The sequence below is a fragment of the Typopeltis vanoorti genome, chromosome 2 (assembly GCF_054136105.1).
Source record: "Typopeltis vanoorti isolate ZY-2024b chromosome 2, IOZ_Tvanoo_1.0, whole genome shotgun sequence".
Lineage (NCBI taxonomy): Eukaryota > Metazoa > Arthropoda > Arachnida > Uropygi > Thelyphonidae > Typopeltis > Typopeltis vanoorti.
In genome coordinates this window covers 178,653,720-178,670,688 of record NC_143550.1, presented here as the reverse complement: position 1 = coordinate 178,670,688, position 16,969 = coordinate 178,653,720, and the positions used below count along the sequence as shown (strand labels likewise).

The 16,969-nt window shown below is 36.7% G+C and overlaps 1 protein-coding gene across 1 annotated transcript in view; it reads left to right on the top strand.

The window, feature by feature from the left end:
• Positions 1–16,969, top strand: part of trio (trio Rho guanine nucleotide exchange factor) — a 1,056,141-nt gene that overhangs the window by 598,553 nt on the left and 440,619 nt on the right. The window contains exon 31 of the mRNA XM_090403001.1: positions 5,688–5,870. Coding sequence (XP_090259127.1) covers positions 5,688–5,870 — 183 coding nt within the window. The remainder of the gene's footprint in view (positions 1–5,687; positions 5,871–16,969) is intronic.

The window sequence follows — 16,969 nt, the reverse complement described above, 5'->3', positions numbered from 1 at the left end:
GTCAGATCCTTCTCAGCATCATAATGTACAGATTGAATAACAGTGGAGAAAGCATTGATCCATGTGGTACACCACTAGTTATTTATTATTATTATTTTTTTTTTATTAATCTTTGAACTGGTTATGGGCAGTACTACCCTTACATCACGTCCAGATATCTCTTCCAAACTTGATATAGGACTAAGCCTTTACAAGTGTTTTACCCTATGCCTGTTCTAGTTATCATTGTAGTCATTCTCAGGTGGCAACACCATGCCACCAGTGTGCTCTGTAGGACCCTCATGGAAAGAACTTTTATATCCTTCTGCATAAGCCCAAGCTGTTTTAAGTCCTTATAACTATCTGCGCTCTATATGCCATGTAAAGAGATGGTGGCGCTGGTAAACTTCGGAGTTGCCCCATGCTCCTCCTGTATCTTACTAACTAGATCTTGGTTATTCTTATAGTAGTTTACCTTATTATTATGGCTATAGGCTAGTGGACACCCTGTTTCCACCAAGTGGGCATCAATTACCCAAACGTCACCATCTGTATTATGCAAACCTGCAGAGATCCTATAATGTGATTCCACTGTAATCTCTCAGCCTTTGTTCTTAAAGTGGTTGTTCAGAATGGAGACCATGGCATCATGTCTCCGCACACGGACCCCGTGGGTACAAAAGAAACACTGGGCTATATGAGATAATGTCTCACTGTAGTGGCAGCCAGCCAGCCCTACTGAGTCATCACTACCCCATCAAATTGTGCCGATGTGAGCAGGATATTGATCCTTGTCCTGATAAGGTCAATATACTCAAACCCAGGGAGGAGTCTGGTGCCATCCCTTACCCAATCATGCTGTGGAGGAACCAGATATGACTTTTTTAAAGGAGCACCATCTACCAAACAGTGCATCAAAGATGCCTGTCTCTTGTATGCTGACTCAATTAAGGTACCTTGATAATGGGACCAGCCTTTAGCTTGCCTAAAATCTTCATGAATTGATGGGCTATAGAAAGCCTCTCTGCAGATAGGGGAAGAAGATAATTCTAACTTCGTGATTCTGGATAGCCGCAGGCGTGGGATTAGCCATCTAAGTGATGGAACCCCAAGCCCACCGTCATTCACCTTAAATCTTGCAGACTCACATCCCCTGTATACCACTTTTTGATATCTGTCAGTCAGCCAGCCATCCTCTTATCCATGCTAATATTGTATAACCCAAACCTATTTGCTCCAATTTATGCAGCAGTCTGCCATGCTGTATTCTGTCAAAAGCCTTAGCAAAATCAAAAAGTATCATGACGTATCCTTTCTCCTTGTCTAGTTCAGTGGTAACATTGTTATATGAGTTCTCGTGTAGAGGCTTAAGTGCTGTGAGGACATTATGTTGGAGGTTTAATGGATTTTTTACAACACTCAAAAAGAATTAAATTAGAATTTAATACTCCTATATTTCGTCCTAGTCACTAGGACATCTACAGGGATTACAAAAATAATTAATGTAACATGCACACAAAAACTTACAATACTAAGCCCAATCACGTGGGTGACACTAAAGTCCTATCTAGGTGGAGCACCCTCTAGGGGCGGTAGTAGGTGGCCTGGAATGTAAGGTGGGACCTCTGGTGATGAGTGTTTCCCAAATCTTCGGAAGCTTAATGCAACCGTATTTCGGTATCACTCTTGTATCCCGACATCTTTTTAAAAAGGCCACGAACGTCACGATAAATATTTGTCGTGACGTTGTTTTCTTCATGTTGTGTTCGAATCCGCCATCTTGTTACTAGTCAATTTCATAAAATAAAACACAACTAATTGTAAATTGATCACTAATTCAAGGGTAGAGAAATTTCTATTATACTGCGCCACTCTATCCTTAGATAAGTCTATATGAAATAGTACGATCAATTCAAAGTTAGTCAGCAGTCTTTTCATTCATTCAGGCCGAAGTATTTATTTTCTTTCTGGGATTCCCGCTAGATTCGAATTTTTGTGAACGGTGCAGTAAAAAGAAATTCAGGCAAATACAATAGTTAGATTAACAAATGAAGCATTTAATATAGGTCATATAACACATACATAAATTTTACTTCTAATTCTTAATAGTAGTAACAAGTCAAACATTAAGTCAAGTTAATCACATTAACACAATCTTCCAAGTCTTCACATGCACTTTCTCAGCTTCTGGATTGCAAAGTTTCTACACTTAAATAACAATAATAGAACATCCAATCTAATCAGTTTTCACACATTTCTCAGTCATGCTATAAGTTCAAAGTATCACAAGCACTAATAGCTGAAAAATATTCTTCAAACAATTCTTATCTCCAACTCTCAATCACGAAGAGTTTCCACAGTTAAAGTTAGGTTAAGCATAGCGTAATTAACACAAAATTCTTCAAGCAATGAAATAATACACTATGATAGACCTTACCGGAAATAGTTCCTATACATCAATTATGTTGTGAGCAAACTTTTGGAATTTATTTATTTTACTTAAAAAAAAAATCACATCTACAAGACTTATCCACAGTTATACTTAAAGCACTATCAATCGCACTTCAGAATTCTAGACATCAATTACTTCAACTATCCTTGTTACCACTCATAAACTAATTAAAACACTGTGAGGTTCTTTTTAAGGCAAATCGGAAATAAGCCGCAATTCTAGACCAGCTGGGTTTATTCAGAATTCTTCCTTAAACGACCAGCTTTTTATTTTATCCGATTGTAGCATTAATTTCCCTTCTATTCTTACTGCAGATTTCACTTTCAGCTAACTAGAAAATTCGTTTCGTCCTTGCTCACTTATAATAATTATCCACTTAACTTCTACCCTTAAGAACCTTTTATTTACTTCTACTTCTGTAGTTTATCCCCTTGCTTCCTTTCACTTCCAAGTTTCTGTTCCGACTCTCTTACTTCGTATACATTTTTTACTCTTTATTTTAGCCCACGTTCTCTTCCACTCGCGCTCGTTTATTTCACGCGTCTCTATGACAACTGATAAACGTAAACATTCTCGCGAATGTTACATTAGGCTATACTACTACATTGAGTTATTACATAACGTTAAGCTTTCACAAAACAGGAATAATTAGAATATTTGCTTTTCAATAAATGCGTAGTTAAATTACAAATACAAGTTCTTATAATATTGACATAACAATAAATATAATAGCTTAATAATATTTAATACAGAATCTTATTACCATTAACACATTTCTTTGATTAAATAATTAAATATTTGACATAATTAAGGTAGTTATATGATATCAAATTATAATTTACGTTATTTACATTAAATAATATTTACAAACGCAGCCTTTGTGATGGAAAATTGTGTTGGATTCTGAATCAAATAACATTTATTCTATTTTCTACATAATTAGAATCCAAAAATGGCAATGCTGTAGCCCGTGAAGTTAACTGAGACACGGCTGTTGCTGTTACCCCGCAAATGAGTGGCTCTGCTTGGTGGTGGGGGAACCTGCCATGATGTAGAGCCAACCAGTTCTCACTGGCAGGGTGAGCCTGTTATTGAGGGTAACAACGCTGAGTATCTGAATTTTTTGATCCTGCAAGTCGCTCATTATTGGGTAATCCGGGGGATCTCACGAGTATTTGGAGCGGTTACTCCGCACTTAAACAGGGAAATCGGTCTGAGTGGTGACCCCCCCCCCTCCCCCATAATGTATAACATTATACATCTCCTTGGAGATGTGTTTTACATTATGGGAAAATACTATGGATAGTGATCAAAGCATAGCAAAGGCGTGGAAAGAGGGGAAAATAGTTTCACTGCATAAAGGAGGATCCAAGACTATGGTTGCAAATTACCGACCGATCAGCATATCAGGAGTCGTTGTCAAGGTCTTGGAGAAAGTAGTCAAGGGAAAAATACAGGAATGGATTGATGAAAATGAGATACTGTACAGAGGACAGCATGGCTTTGTGAAGGGTAGATCATGCCTCAGTAACTTGCTCAAGTTTTATAACAAGGTGACGGCTGAACTGGATAAGGGAAATGGGTTTACAGTGATACTGCTGGACCTGGCAAAGGCGTTTGACAGGATACCACATGGAATTCTAATCCATAAACTACAACATATGGGAATGGATATAGGGTTGGTGAGATGGATAGCTGGGTGGTTGATGGAGAGATATCAAAGAGTAGTTTATTCAGGAGTAGAGTCCAAAAGACGGCCTGTGACTAGTGGTGTGCCACAGGGTTCTGTTCTTGGAACACTGCTGTTTAATCTGTTCATTAACGATATAGGGAAGGGTCTAAGTGGGACAGTTCATTTGTTCGCTGATGATGCAAAGTTGGGTAGGGCGATAGTGAACGCAGAAGATGTCAAAGTCTTGCAAGATGACTTAGATAGATTGGAGTTCTGGACTAAGGAGAATGGATGTCAATTTAATGTGACAAAATGTAAGGTTATGCATTTCGGAGTGAAAAGATTAGCAGCAGTATACCACATTGGTGGAATTGTACTCCAAGAGATTGATGAGGCCAGGGACTTGGGAGTGTTGGTGGATAGGGAGATGAAGTTTAGGGGGCACAATGCGAAAGTAGCTAAATCAGCTCATCAACTCACTTGGTTGTTGAAAAATACCTTGACGAGCAGAGAAAAGCAAGTTATTGTACCTCTGTACCGAGCCCTGATAAGACCTCATCTCGACTACTGTGCCCAGATTTGGTCACCTCGGTTCCTTCTTGATGGGAAGGAGGTGGAGAGGATCCAGAGGCGAGTGACTAAGATGATAGCAGGTCTATGGAATGAACCATATGAGAACAGGTTGAAGATTTGTGGGTTGCAGAAACTAGTTGATAGGCGAAAAAGGGGAAATATGATTGAGACATTCAAATTGCTAAAAGGATTCTATAGGATTAATTCAGATGATATTTTTGAGATCAGGACTGGTGGTGGGAGAACTAGGGGACACCCATGGAAGCTGGGCAAGAGCGTGGTTAGCAGGGGTGTTAGAGCTGGGTTCTTTACTTTTAGAGTGGTAAATGAGTGGAATAAGCTGCCAGAGTCTGTTGTGGATGCTATGACAGTGAGCGAGTTCAAGGCAAGGTATGTTAGATACTGTGAGAATGTTGAACAGTTGTGTGAACATGATGTTTAGGGCCTCCCTCGATGAGTCTAAGGACTCCTGGAGTAGCCCGTAGTAATAATAATAATAATAGCAAAGGTGGGTTTACTATGAGTTGCCCCTGTCATGAAAAGGTTTGCTTACACTTGGATCCGCCGAAACTTTTATAGTTTCTATATATTCGGGGCATGAAACTCTTGCAGTTTCTCTATTCGGCTTTGAAATAATGTTGGATTCAATATCCACCTATTTTGAATAAATTTGCATCGCAGAAGTGAAGCCTTTTGGCTCTCTATTTCAGTATATATATATAGAAAGCAGAAAATAATGGATGATAAATTTGCCCCATAGTTTTAGTTGATTTGGCATAATCAAATAGCATCATTACAAAAGATGTGGATAGGCATTCCTTTTCAATCAACATCCCCATATAGTAAAATTGGCATATTAAACTGAATATTGTAGTTATGCTTTATTATGCTTTGAATATGACAATGTATAAAATGATTAAACTTCTTAAGATATTAAATAGGTATCAATGCAATTCAGAATGTATTGAGATTAGAAAAAAAAAATCTTTTTATCATTTATTTATTTTTTAGGTTTCCTTAGACAAATTAGGTGAAGTTATTCTTCAGGACACCTTTCAGGTATTTGAACCTAAAGCTCTTATTCGCAAAGGTCGAGAGAGGCACATATTTCTCTTTGAACTATACTTGCTTTTTAGCAAAGAGGTGAAAGATTCTAATGGCAAAGCCAAATATATTTACAAGAACAAACTAATGGTAATTTATTGAAATATTATTTTATTTAATTTTTTTTTCACATTTAATTTAATTTTAATTTATATAGCTTACAAGAGCAAAGCTATTTTGTCATAGTTTACACATAGCCCATAGAGATTATTTTTTTAATCTTAAACCAGAAGATAGATTGGTGTGGGTAACAATTTACTTTTTCCATTGGGGTCTTTGGGATTTGGCTCTTTTCTGCTGGATATCTTAGTAAATTTAGTAAAAAGAGAGAGTGAAGGTTGAGAAATGAAGGCAGCTTTTATACATGTTGGGAGGAAGATTTTATAAGCAGAGTAACAAAATTATATGACAACCACAGTAATAAACTTTAATGAATGTATAAACATTTTGCACTTGAAAATAACAGTACATCATCAGTGTGTGGAAACAACAAGCAAATCAGAGAACATGAATACAAGTTGCATACCACAATCAGTTTACCAATTAAAATCAGTTTCAATTTCTGCATACTTGAAAATAATATTAAAAATTTACATTAGGTGAGAATTGCCCAATTTTTTTTTTTGGGGGGGGGGGGGATTGTTCCACTTTAGGTTAGGCCGATGTAAAAGAACTTCACAGCTGTTTTTGAAAAGGAATTCATATTCAAAACTGTATTATGTAATTCTCTTGTTTTATAGTTATTTTAATTGCAATATTGAAATATTGCAAGTAGTACCTTTAAAGGTTAGATTTATAGGTAGATGTTTGATTGCCAACATATTCACAGAAACTGCAATTATATTAGAGTACAATCAACAATAACCGTGATCTAGTGTTACAATACTAGATCACGGTTACCCAAAATTGGTATAGTCGTTTCTGTCATTTTTATTGTAGCAATAGGAGAATGTATATGTCTTCATCCAGTTCAAAGATGTACTAAACTAGATAAGACATTTTTGTAGCCAAGAGCCTGCATAGTTCAGTTTTGCAGCAGTGTCAATGGGGTGGAAAAATCTGCTGTTGAATCCCTTCCAACACATGAGAAATCTGCATGATGACTTTTCAGGTGTGTGTGGGATGATAAACTCAGGTTTATCATCTCAAAGATCTTACAAATATAGCAGAGAACACACAACAAAAAAGACATAGTAAACAATATAAATAGGATTAACTATCCTATCACAGCATTAATTAGGTTTATTGCCAACAAATTGGCCGATACCCACATAATGGCCAGAGGAAGTAGGTGTAATAGATGGGCAGGATCCAATCCTCTAATTTTGGTATCCCAAGCATTTAGAAATGTTTATTGACTTTTACATAAAATTTAATTTTGGTAATGGAAAATTATAGTTTCACATCTGAAAATACACCCCAACTCAACATCACCAGAGTTAAAGATCGGTACTATCGACATAAGAAGGCTGAATGGCAAAGAAATGGAGCTAGCTGAGGAATTAGATAAGTACTAGATCAACATAATAGGGGTGACTGAAACAAAAAAAGACAAAAACTGGTGAGATCTTTCTGAGCAATAAATACAAAATGTAATATTCAGGCAATAACAATCAAGGAAAAGAAGGAGTGAGCAGCCATAGTATTCAACACAAAATACAAGGCTAATCTTCTTGAATGGCAGGCAGTCTCAAGTAGAGTGACGGGCAAATATGAGAATGGGGAACTGGAAAATGAGACTTATTTGTGCCTATGGTCCCACAGAAGGTTCTACCAAGGTAGAAGTGGAGGAATTTTTTGACGCTTTAGAAAAAGCAACTGACACAATGAAAAAGGAAAAGTTGGTCCTTGTTGGGGATCTAAATAGCAGAGTAGGAAATGATTGTGAGACATACAAAAATATTTTGGAAAAATTTGGAGAAAAGAACAAAGCTAATAATAATGGCAAATACCTGTTGGACTTCTGCTCAGAACATGGACTGGTTATTTCTAACACCAACATAAAAATGTGCACAAATTCACATGGAGAGAAGAGGCAAGGAATGAGAAAAGTCTCATTGACTATGTTATTGTTGATAGTGATGTTTTCTCCCTGGTGCAGGACACCAGAGTGTACAGAGGATTTGTAATTGGAAGTGATCACTATTTAGTCTTGAGCAGGATAAAATTGAATTTCATATTGAAAAGAATAACATGTAAGAAAGTTTTAAAGTGAATAAGAGTTGAGTAGCTCTCAGATGTGAACTATAGACTTAAATACACAAAGATTATTGAAGAAAAAATGAAAGAGTGTGAGAACAACAACCAAACCTTGGAGATTCAGTGGCAAGCCTTGAAGCAGATTGATTCAGCCAGAGAGGCATGTAAGTCAGCTTGTGCTCTTAGAGAATACAGAGACAAATGTAAGAAAGCTAAACACTGTGTAAAACTAGCTAAACAGAAGTCATGGGAGGACTTTGGCAAGAACATAGAAAATAAATATCAAGAAGGTGGTAAGATATTCTGGAGGTTGTTGAAGAAGCTTAGAAATAGAGGAAAGAGTGCTGTAAAAGGAGTTAGAGATGATAAAGGTGACATTAAAAGGGGAGAAAAAGATATCCTTGAAGTATGGAGTAATTACTTTGAAAAATTGCTAAATGAAACAAGCAATAATAGCACAGTGGTAAAAAAACACTCAACATGCATACAGATAGGAATACATATCCATACTTGACGTAGAAAAAACCATCGGAGGCTTGAAATGTGGAAAGTCAGCAGGAGTAGATGATATTCGACCAGAAATGCTGAAGGATGCTGGTATAAAAGTCTTACAGTGGCTGCACTGCATAGTTCAGAAGACCTGGACAGAGGGACGAATTCCCGATGATTGGAGTAGAGCTCTCATAGTACCCATATGTAAAAAGGGAAATAAAACTGAATGTGAGAATTACAGAGGTATTTCCCTACTGAGTGTTCCTGGCAAGATTTATGCAAGTATACTTGAGAAACGGTTGAGAAGAATTGTGGAAGAAAAGCTTGGTGAAGAACAAGCTGGATTCAGGCCAAATAGAGGCTGTCAGGATCAGATCTTCACTTTACGACAAACAGTCGAGAAAGCATGGGAATATAACAAAGATCTGTATTTAAGTTTTGTCGATTTGGAAAAGGCATATGACAAGGTGCCAAGAGTGAAGTTATTCAATACGCTATGGATATATAGTGTCAATGGGGCATTATATCAAACAATACTTAGTCTTTATTTGAATTGTAAGTCAGCAGTTAGAATATAAGGAAGTACAGGAAGATGGTTTAATATTACATCTGGTGTGAGACAAGGATGTACATTATCCTATTCGTTATCTATATGGATCACATTATGAAGGAAAGTGGTATTAAACATGATATCAAAATTGGAGATGTTAATGTCAGCTCTTTGTTTTATGCAGAAGATGTTATACTTCTAAATAAATCTGCTACAAGTCTACAAGATTCCCTGACTAAATTGAATAACTCTTGTAATAGATATGGTATGAATGTCAGCAATAAAAAGATAAAGACAATGAAAATAGGTAGAATTGTTGAAAATGTCAACTGTGTTGTGAATAGGGAACCTGTGAAATAAGTAAAACATTTCAGCTACTTAGCACGATTTTTAGTGATGATGGTAAATTAAATATGGAAATAGACAACAGAATCAACAAAGCTGGTATGGTAGGAAGTTAATTGAATAAATTCATATGGGATAAGAGAGAAATTAGTCGGAACACTAAATTAGCTGTATACAAGACAGTGTTCAACCAGTTTTAACTTATGGATCTGAGAGCTGGGTCAGAAGTAAAACACTTGACCAAAGACTAGAGACCGCAGATATTAGAGTCCTGAGAAAGATTAGAGGCATGAACAGATGGCATCAATGGCAATATCATGGAAAGGGAAATGACCCAGAGGAAGACCAAGATATAAGTGGGTTGATACTGTACAAAGTGCTTTAGATGATAGAAATATAAGATCTGATAATGTTGGACTCTTGACAAGTAACAGACTGATTTGGAGGAAAATTGTAGATAGGAAGTTAGTAATGATGTAAATTTTTCATGTAGTACTATCATATCCTGTACACCCTTTGAGGGTACATGGCAGGAATTTGATGATGATGAGATATAAATAAATTGTAGTTAGGATATTTAGGGATTTCATTCTTAATTTTATATCCCAAAAATCACGGTCACCTACTGATAAAAACCAAACTTAAAACAATTACATATTATAAATACAATAGACAAGGTTATCCTGTAGAACAGTTATATTTCAGAATGATACTCATACCAATGGGGAATTGAGGAGTCTGTGAGGACTTTTAAATATGTTGAAAAATGGAATGGTTTTTATCGAAAAATTTAAACTTTTGGTTTGTTGTAATGTTGCATTATGAATATTTTCTTCTTCATTCATAATGTGTTATATCATAAGAGAAATAATAAATGATTGTAGTTGCTATTTTTATTGGTGTTTCACCTCACTCAAAATAATAACACAGCTTTGGATGTGATATTTACAAAATATAGATATTTAATGTGATACTAGAAAGTGTAAGAAAATTATTGTTGTTCCTGTTGAGACTGCTTAATTTAAATCTCACCATTGGCAAAGTACCAGAAGAATTTAATTGAGCTCTTTAGTTTAATTATCTCCACTGGCAATTAAGTCTAGATATCAGGAATAATTGTGTATGATTATCATAGGATTGTGTTACTCTCTGGGGGGGGGGGGCTGCACAGGTGTGTGAAAGGTATGTCTTGCCTTTCTAATTTATTCACTTTCTGGATTAACACGATAGCCAAATTAAATTGAAAAAAAAAAAATTTTGACTGTGCCATAATACTGCTGAGCTTTGAAAAAGCATGTGACAAGATGTTTCATGGAAATCTGGTACATAAATTGTACAAATGAAGATGAATATGAACCAGGTTACATGAATAAGAGGGTGCTAATAGGCAAGCATCAGAGTATTATGGTAAAGCAAGATTAAGGAGAAGGGAGGCAGATAGTACAAAGCAGTGGCTTTCAACCTATGGGTCGCCAGCCATTGTTGGGTCGTGGAAATATATTTGATCTAGCTACTCACTGATGAAACCTCAAAAAAGGCTGAAACCAGTCTGGGTAGTGACCTCTCGCCATAATGTAATAACAGCATACATTTCCTAGGAAATGTGTTTTTACATTATGGAAAATACCAAGAATAGCGATCAGAACTTGACCACCTTTGCTTCGAGTTGCCCGGTATCGTACTACGTACTAGGACTACTTACATTAGCTCACGCTAGTAATCGCCGATATTTTTATAGTTTACTATATTCGGCATGAAACTCTCTGATTCCAATCTTTGAGTTTCTTATTCGGTTTTAAAACAACGTGGGATTTAATATCCCCTTAATTTAAATAATAGTATACTTCATAGTTTATTTTGTCTAGGAATTGTAGTAATTGAGTCTCTGAGTGTGTTCAAACTATGAACATGTCATCTAGGAAGCAAAGCCAGATACAAGATTGGAGAAAAATTATACTGAAGATTAGACTTTCCAATGTTTTTATTATTATATAAGAATAATTATACTGAAGATTAGACTTTCCAATGTTTTTATTATTATATAAGACCTCCAGGGAGTCAAGGACTCATCGAGGGAGGCTGTAAATTACCCAACCCAGCTACTATACCTTCCCTTAAATTCATTTACACTGGATGCACTCACTACCCCTAAGGGCAAATTATTCCACTCACTCACTCTCTGGGGAAAAAACTTAGCCTTTACCCCCTTTCTTGACTGTGAACAAACTTAACTTCCATGGATGTCCCCGCCTTCCATATAATGAAAAATTTCATCATTTGAAATGCTATAATTCCCATTCAAAAGTTTATAGATCTCTATCATATCACCCCTCTTTCTCCTGTTAACCAGAGTCTGCAATCCACATACTCGCAATCTGTCCACAATCTAAATCCCATAATCCAGATATAATCTTTGTAACTCTTCTTTGCACCCTTTCCACAGCTTCTTTATCCCCTTGAAACCTGGGAGACCAAATCTACGCACAGTAATCCAGGTGTGGTCTTATCAAAGTCTTATAAAGAGGCAAAATTACTTCCTTATCCTTACATGTCAATGTTCGCTTCAACATAGCAATTATTCTCTGAGTTGAATTTGCAACTTTTGCTATGTGATCTTTAGAACTTTAAATTCTTATCCACCAATACACCAAGATCCCTAGCCTCTTCAGTTTCTTGTAGCATAACTCCACTAATATAACATGCTGCTGGAACTCTAATGATGCCGAAGTTCATAACTTTACATTTACCACCATTAAACTGATACCCATTTTCGCTTACCCAGATTTCCAGTCTATTCAAATCATTTTGTAATTTCTGAATATCAGTAGCATCACTGATTGCCCTGCCTATCTTCGCATCATCGGCAAACAATTGCAAATCTGATGATAGACCCTGCTTGATGTCATTAATGTATAGATTGAACAATAATGGCCCAAGGACTAACCCTGAGGTACACCACTGGTTACCTTAAATCTGGCAGATTCACACCCACTGTATACCAACTTTTGATATCTGTCTGTCAACCATCTCCTGATCCAAATCAATAGATTATATTCCAATCCCATATTCTCCAATTTATGCAACAGCCTATCGTGTGGTATCCTATCAAATGCCTTAGAAAAATCCAACATCATCACAGCGTATCCATTCCCTTTATCCAACTCGACCGTAACATTGTTATAAAATATGAGCAGATTGCTAAAACATGACCTTCCTTTAGTAAACCCATGCTGTTCCCTGCAAAAAGTATAGAATGCTTGTCTACCCATTTATGTATCCGAGTTCTTACGAAATGTTCCATAAATTTTTCTGCCAATGCTGGTGAGATTGTCCTGCCATGGTTGCTTTCTCTATTAGTTAATAGAATTTTGAAAGATCCTAAAAGAAATCACTTATATGAGTTAGTTTCTTAAAGTGGTGAATTGGTGAACTGTAAGATACATCAAAAGTGATAATTGCTTCATTGTTCATCAAACATTGATCTATAATTTTCCTGGATAAAGGCCTGGTCATATTTATATCCATTAGCAGTAATAGTGATTTTTATTTTATTTAATTCTTCGAGCAGAAGTGAATATAGCAGATGGAGTGAGCTACGTGTATAAGATTTGACAATAAAATGAAAATGACATTAAAAGACTTGCATCTAGAAAATGATTGATTTTGATATTTCATTTGATATTAAAATGGAACCTCAGAACACCAAATTATATTCTTATTTTAATCCTTACCTAGAGGCTGTTGATTTATATCAGTTGCCCCAGTATCTCATAAAGCATAGTACACTTCCTTTCAGGCATGTATATTACTATGCATTATGGGAAAAGCCACTAGATCAGTTTTTCAAGGTAAACATGTCATGGAGCTTGGCCTAAGTGTCTAATGGTAAATCATTCAATTATCTTCACTGTTTTCCTTCTAACCACGAGCCTCTTTCCAGGATTTTCTCCTGCTTCCTTATTAATTGACTTTGTCATCCAGACATAATTAACTTCACTGAAAAACCTGAGATTACATGCTGGAGAAAAATTCTAATGACACAAGAATTTTCAAGAAAAATTGACAATTTTCTTTTGCATTCTAATAATACAGAGAATATGTAGTTGACACTAGAAAAGTTTAGAAAAAAATGATGAAATTTTATATTTGGCTCTAATTGGGTCAAATTGGAGATACTGGACTTTGTCCAGTGTGAAGACAGGAACTTGTAATGCATGAGCCACTCATAGTTACAGGTAGCAAGCTGATGGATGGGAGTAGAAAAGAGGCAACTGTTTCAAAGCAGTTACACATGTTGCAGAATGCATCGTCAAAGTTGTAGCAATTGGCATTTCACTCAGTTAGAGTGAAATTTCACACAAAGAGCCATATATGAACTTCCATGCTAGATCCAAATGTGTTGGCAATCCATTGCTGTTATTAAGATTTTTTAAAAGCAATTTTAATGTTTGGAGTTGAGGATTGTTTAATGAAATATTTTTTTAAAAAATCCATTAAATCTTAAGGGATTGCAAATTTTTATTATCAATATCCTGTGCTATACAGCTGCCTAATGATGTCATAAAATGTATAGTATGTTAATGCGTCTTCTGCAGTTGGGCCTCTATATCCGGTGATTTTAAATGGGGAAGAAAGAGAAACCTAGGAAGTACTTGGAGAATGACTTGGATTATATTTATATGATATTTAACCTGAAGGATTGGCAAAGTGAACCTCCTTGAGTTGTGGATGGAAATAGGAAGTACATGTATTTCCCGTCTCTGGAAGTTCCCCGGAAGAAGTCTTATTCTTCTAATTCTAATATTCTGAAGATTTTTTTTGTGTAGTACTGCTTTCTGTTCTTCTTCAGTAACAGTGACTATATACTATATTGTAGGAAGGATCATAGTTATTAAGAGGGCACCCAACTCTCCCAAATGTACAGTGTGTCTGTAGCTCAGGTTTTTCTCTCTTCAGTGGGATCTTCTACCAATAGAAGATCCCACTTATTATGGGATCTTCTATTGGTGTCAGCCCAAAGGTGTCGCCCTGAAAAGACCAAACTGATGCTTGCTCTTTTCAGGGTCAACCAAGCTAATAACACTACTAAACGTTTCTGCTAGATTAAAAAAAAGAATGCCAGTAAACAGAATTTGGATCTCTTAAGCGTGAAATAATATTGCTATCATAGATGATGGTTTTTATCTATTTGACATGAGAGGAACAGTAATTTCTCTGATCATTCTTTGATCTTTTGTATTCGAGCTTATTCTGCAGTGCAGAAAAACAGGGGATCAAGAGGACATCCTAGTCCAACTCCTCTGTGCTCTTGTATGCTGTCAGACACAAGTCCATTAATTGATGTCATTTCTTTCTCATAGAATTCATGTATCATCCTGGTGAGTTTGGGTCCTCTCCTACATGGCCATAATATGTTTTGTAGGTATTCATGCCCACACGGTTTAAGGCATTGTTTAGGTCAGTTAACAGCTCAGTTGACCTAAACATGCCAGAGATAATGCATGGTTAATCAGTGACTCCTGTCCAGTTGACCTAAACATACCAGATACATATTACAGTTAATCAGTGACTCCTGTCAGTTGATGGGAATTTTTGAGTAATGGGTGTATCTGTTTCTCATTAGAGATATTATATTATTATTATTATTATTCCTGATACCTCCAAGGAGTCCGAAGACTCATCGCAGGAGGACACCTACAACTGTCTCTACCTAACCTCTACTACGAATCAACGCCATCTACCGCCCACCTCCAATATCTCTGATGAAAAGTTGATTAAATTCAATTATTCTTCCTAGAACTCTATAAATTTGGGTGCTTCATATCAGGTCATTTAGATGTTTAGAGAAGGAAAAAACAAGCCCAAATTGAGGAAAAAATCTTTCACATTAGTGAGAGCTATACCCAGAAATATACTGAAAGCTGAATCAATCCTGGGTTCATATATTTTTCATATATAAGGAAAAATGGTGTCACCATATTAAATTACTCTCGGTCCAAGAGAGTTGTCTTAAGTTTTACCACAGAGTTAGAAAGATATATTAAAAAAAAAATTATATTCTTGTTTTAATCCTTTACCTTAGCATTAACAAAATAAAGTTTGTGTGTGAAGTATCTTCATAACTAGAGGCTATTGACCACATCAATTTCCTTAGCATTCCATAATGCACAGCACACTGCCTTTTGGGCATATGTATTGCTAGAAAAAATCTGAAGATGGCCTCTGAGCTTCCTGAACTTGTACAGCCAGTTTCTCTTGAAGAGATACAGAAAGCCTTAAAACTAACCAAGAATGGCAAGGCTGCTGGAGTGGATTGTCTCCTCCTCAAGTTTCTAAAACTTCTCGGCCAACGAGGTCAAACATGGCTGGCTACTCTTTTCTCAAAAATTTTAACAATTGAAACCTACCAAAACTGTGTCAGGAAGCCAAAATAATTGCCGTGCCCAAACCAGGCAAAGATATAAATAATGTCAAAAATCTACGGCCTATCCTCCTTGCTTTGCTCCACCTTTAAGCTCTTTGAACGAATTCTCCTTAAAAGAATTTCACCATTCATTGAAAGAGCACTCCCGATTGAACAAGCTGGCTCCATACCACTGAGAAGTTGCTTTGACCAGGTCCTGGCCCTGACAACACAGATTGAAGCAGGCTTCCAGAAGAAACTTAAATCCGGAGTCACTTTTATTGACATATCATCAGCTTATGACACAGTCTGGATCAGGGGCCTCCTCCTAAAGCTAAGCAATATCATAAGGTGCAAAACAGTTTTCCAGCTTTTGAATCCATTCTTTCCAACAAAAAGATCTGGGTCCATATTGATGGAAAAAAAGAGCAGGCCCAGATTCTCCCACAATGGTCTTCCACAGGGCTCTATGTTATCCCCTTTACTATTTAACATTGACATGTCTGACTTAACACATACCAGCTCAAGCAAATATATATATGCCGATGAATTTGTAATCCTATGCCAGTCTACCTCCTTTGCCAACCCAAAAACAACCTTTAACACAGACCTGAACATCCTGGAGGTGTACTTCAAACAGTGGTACTTGAAGCCAAATCCAATAAAAACTGTGTCCATAGCATTCCACCTGAACAATGCAGAGGCAAATTGACACCTCAACCTCTTTTTCTGTGGCAAAATGTAGAACATGAGTTTCACTGGAAATACATTGGAGTGAGCCTGGACAGAAGCCTAACCTATAAAAGGAACATCACCAACCCGTCCAACAAAATTAAAATGAGAAATAATATCATCTCGCGGCTTAGTGTAACAACCTGGGATTGTGGTGCTGATTTCTTAGGGTCGTCTGCACTAGCCCTCGCATTCTCTGCAGCAGAATACTGTGCTGTCTGAGAAAGAAGTCTGGGAAAGAAGTGCACACACTAACATTATAGGCACCCAGCTAAACTCTGCCATGTGTGCAATTAGTAGGACACTGAGAAGCACCTCTCTCCCCTGGCTGCCTGTCCCATCTAACATTACCCCACCAAATATACGAAGAAGATAAGCCTCGATTAAAGTATTTAATAAAGTAATGAGCAACTTGCTCCTGCCCCTGCACCGGACTCTCATAAATCCACCTAGACTTCGCCTGAAATC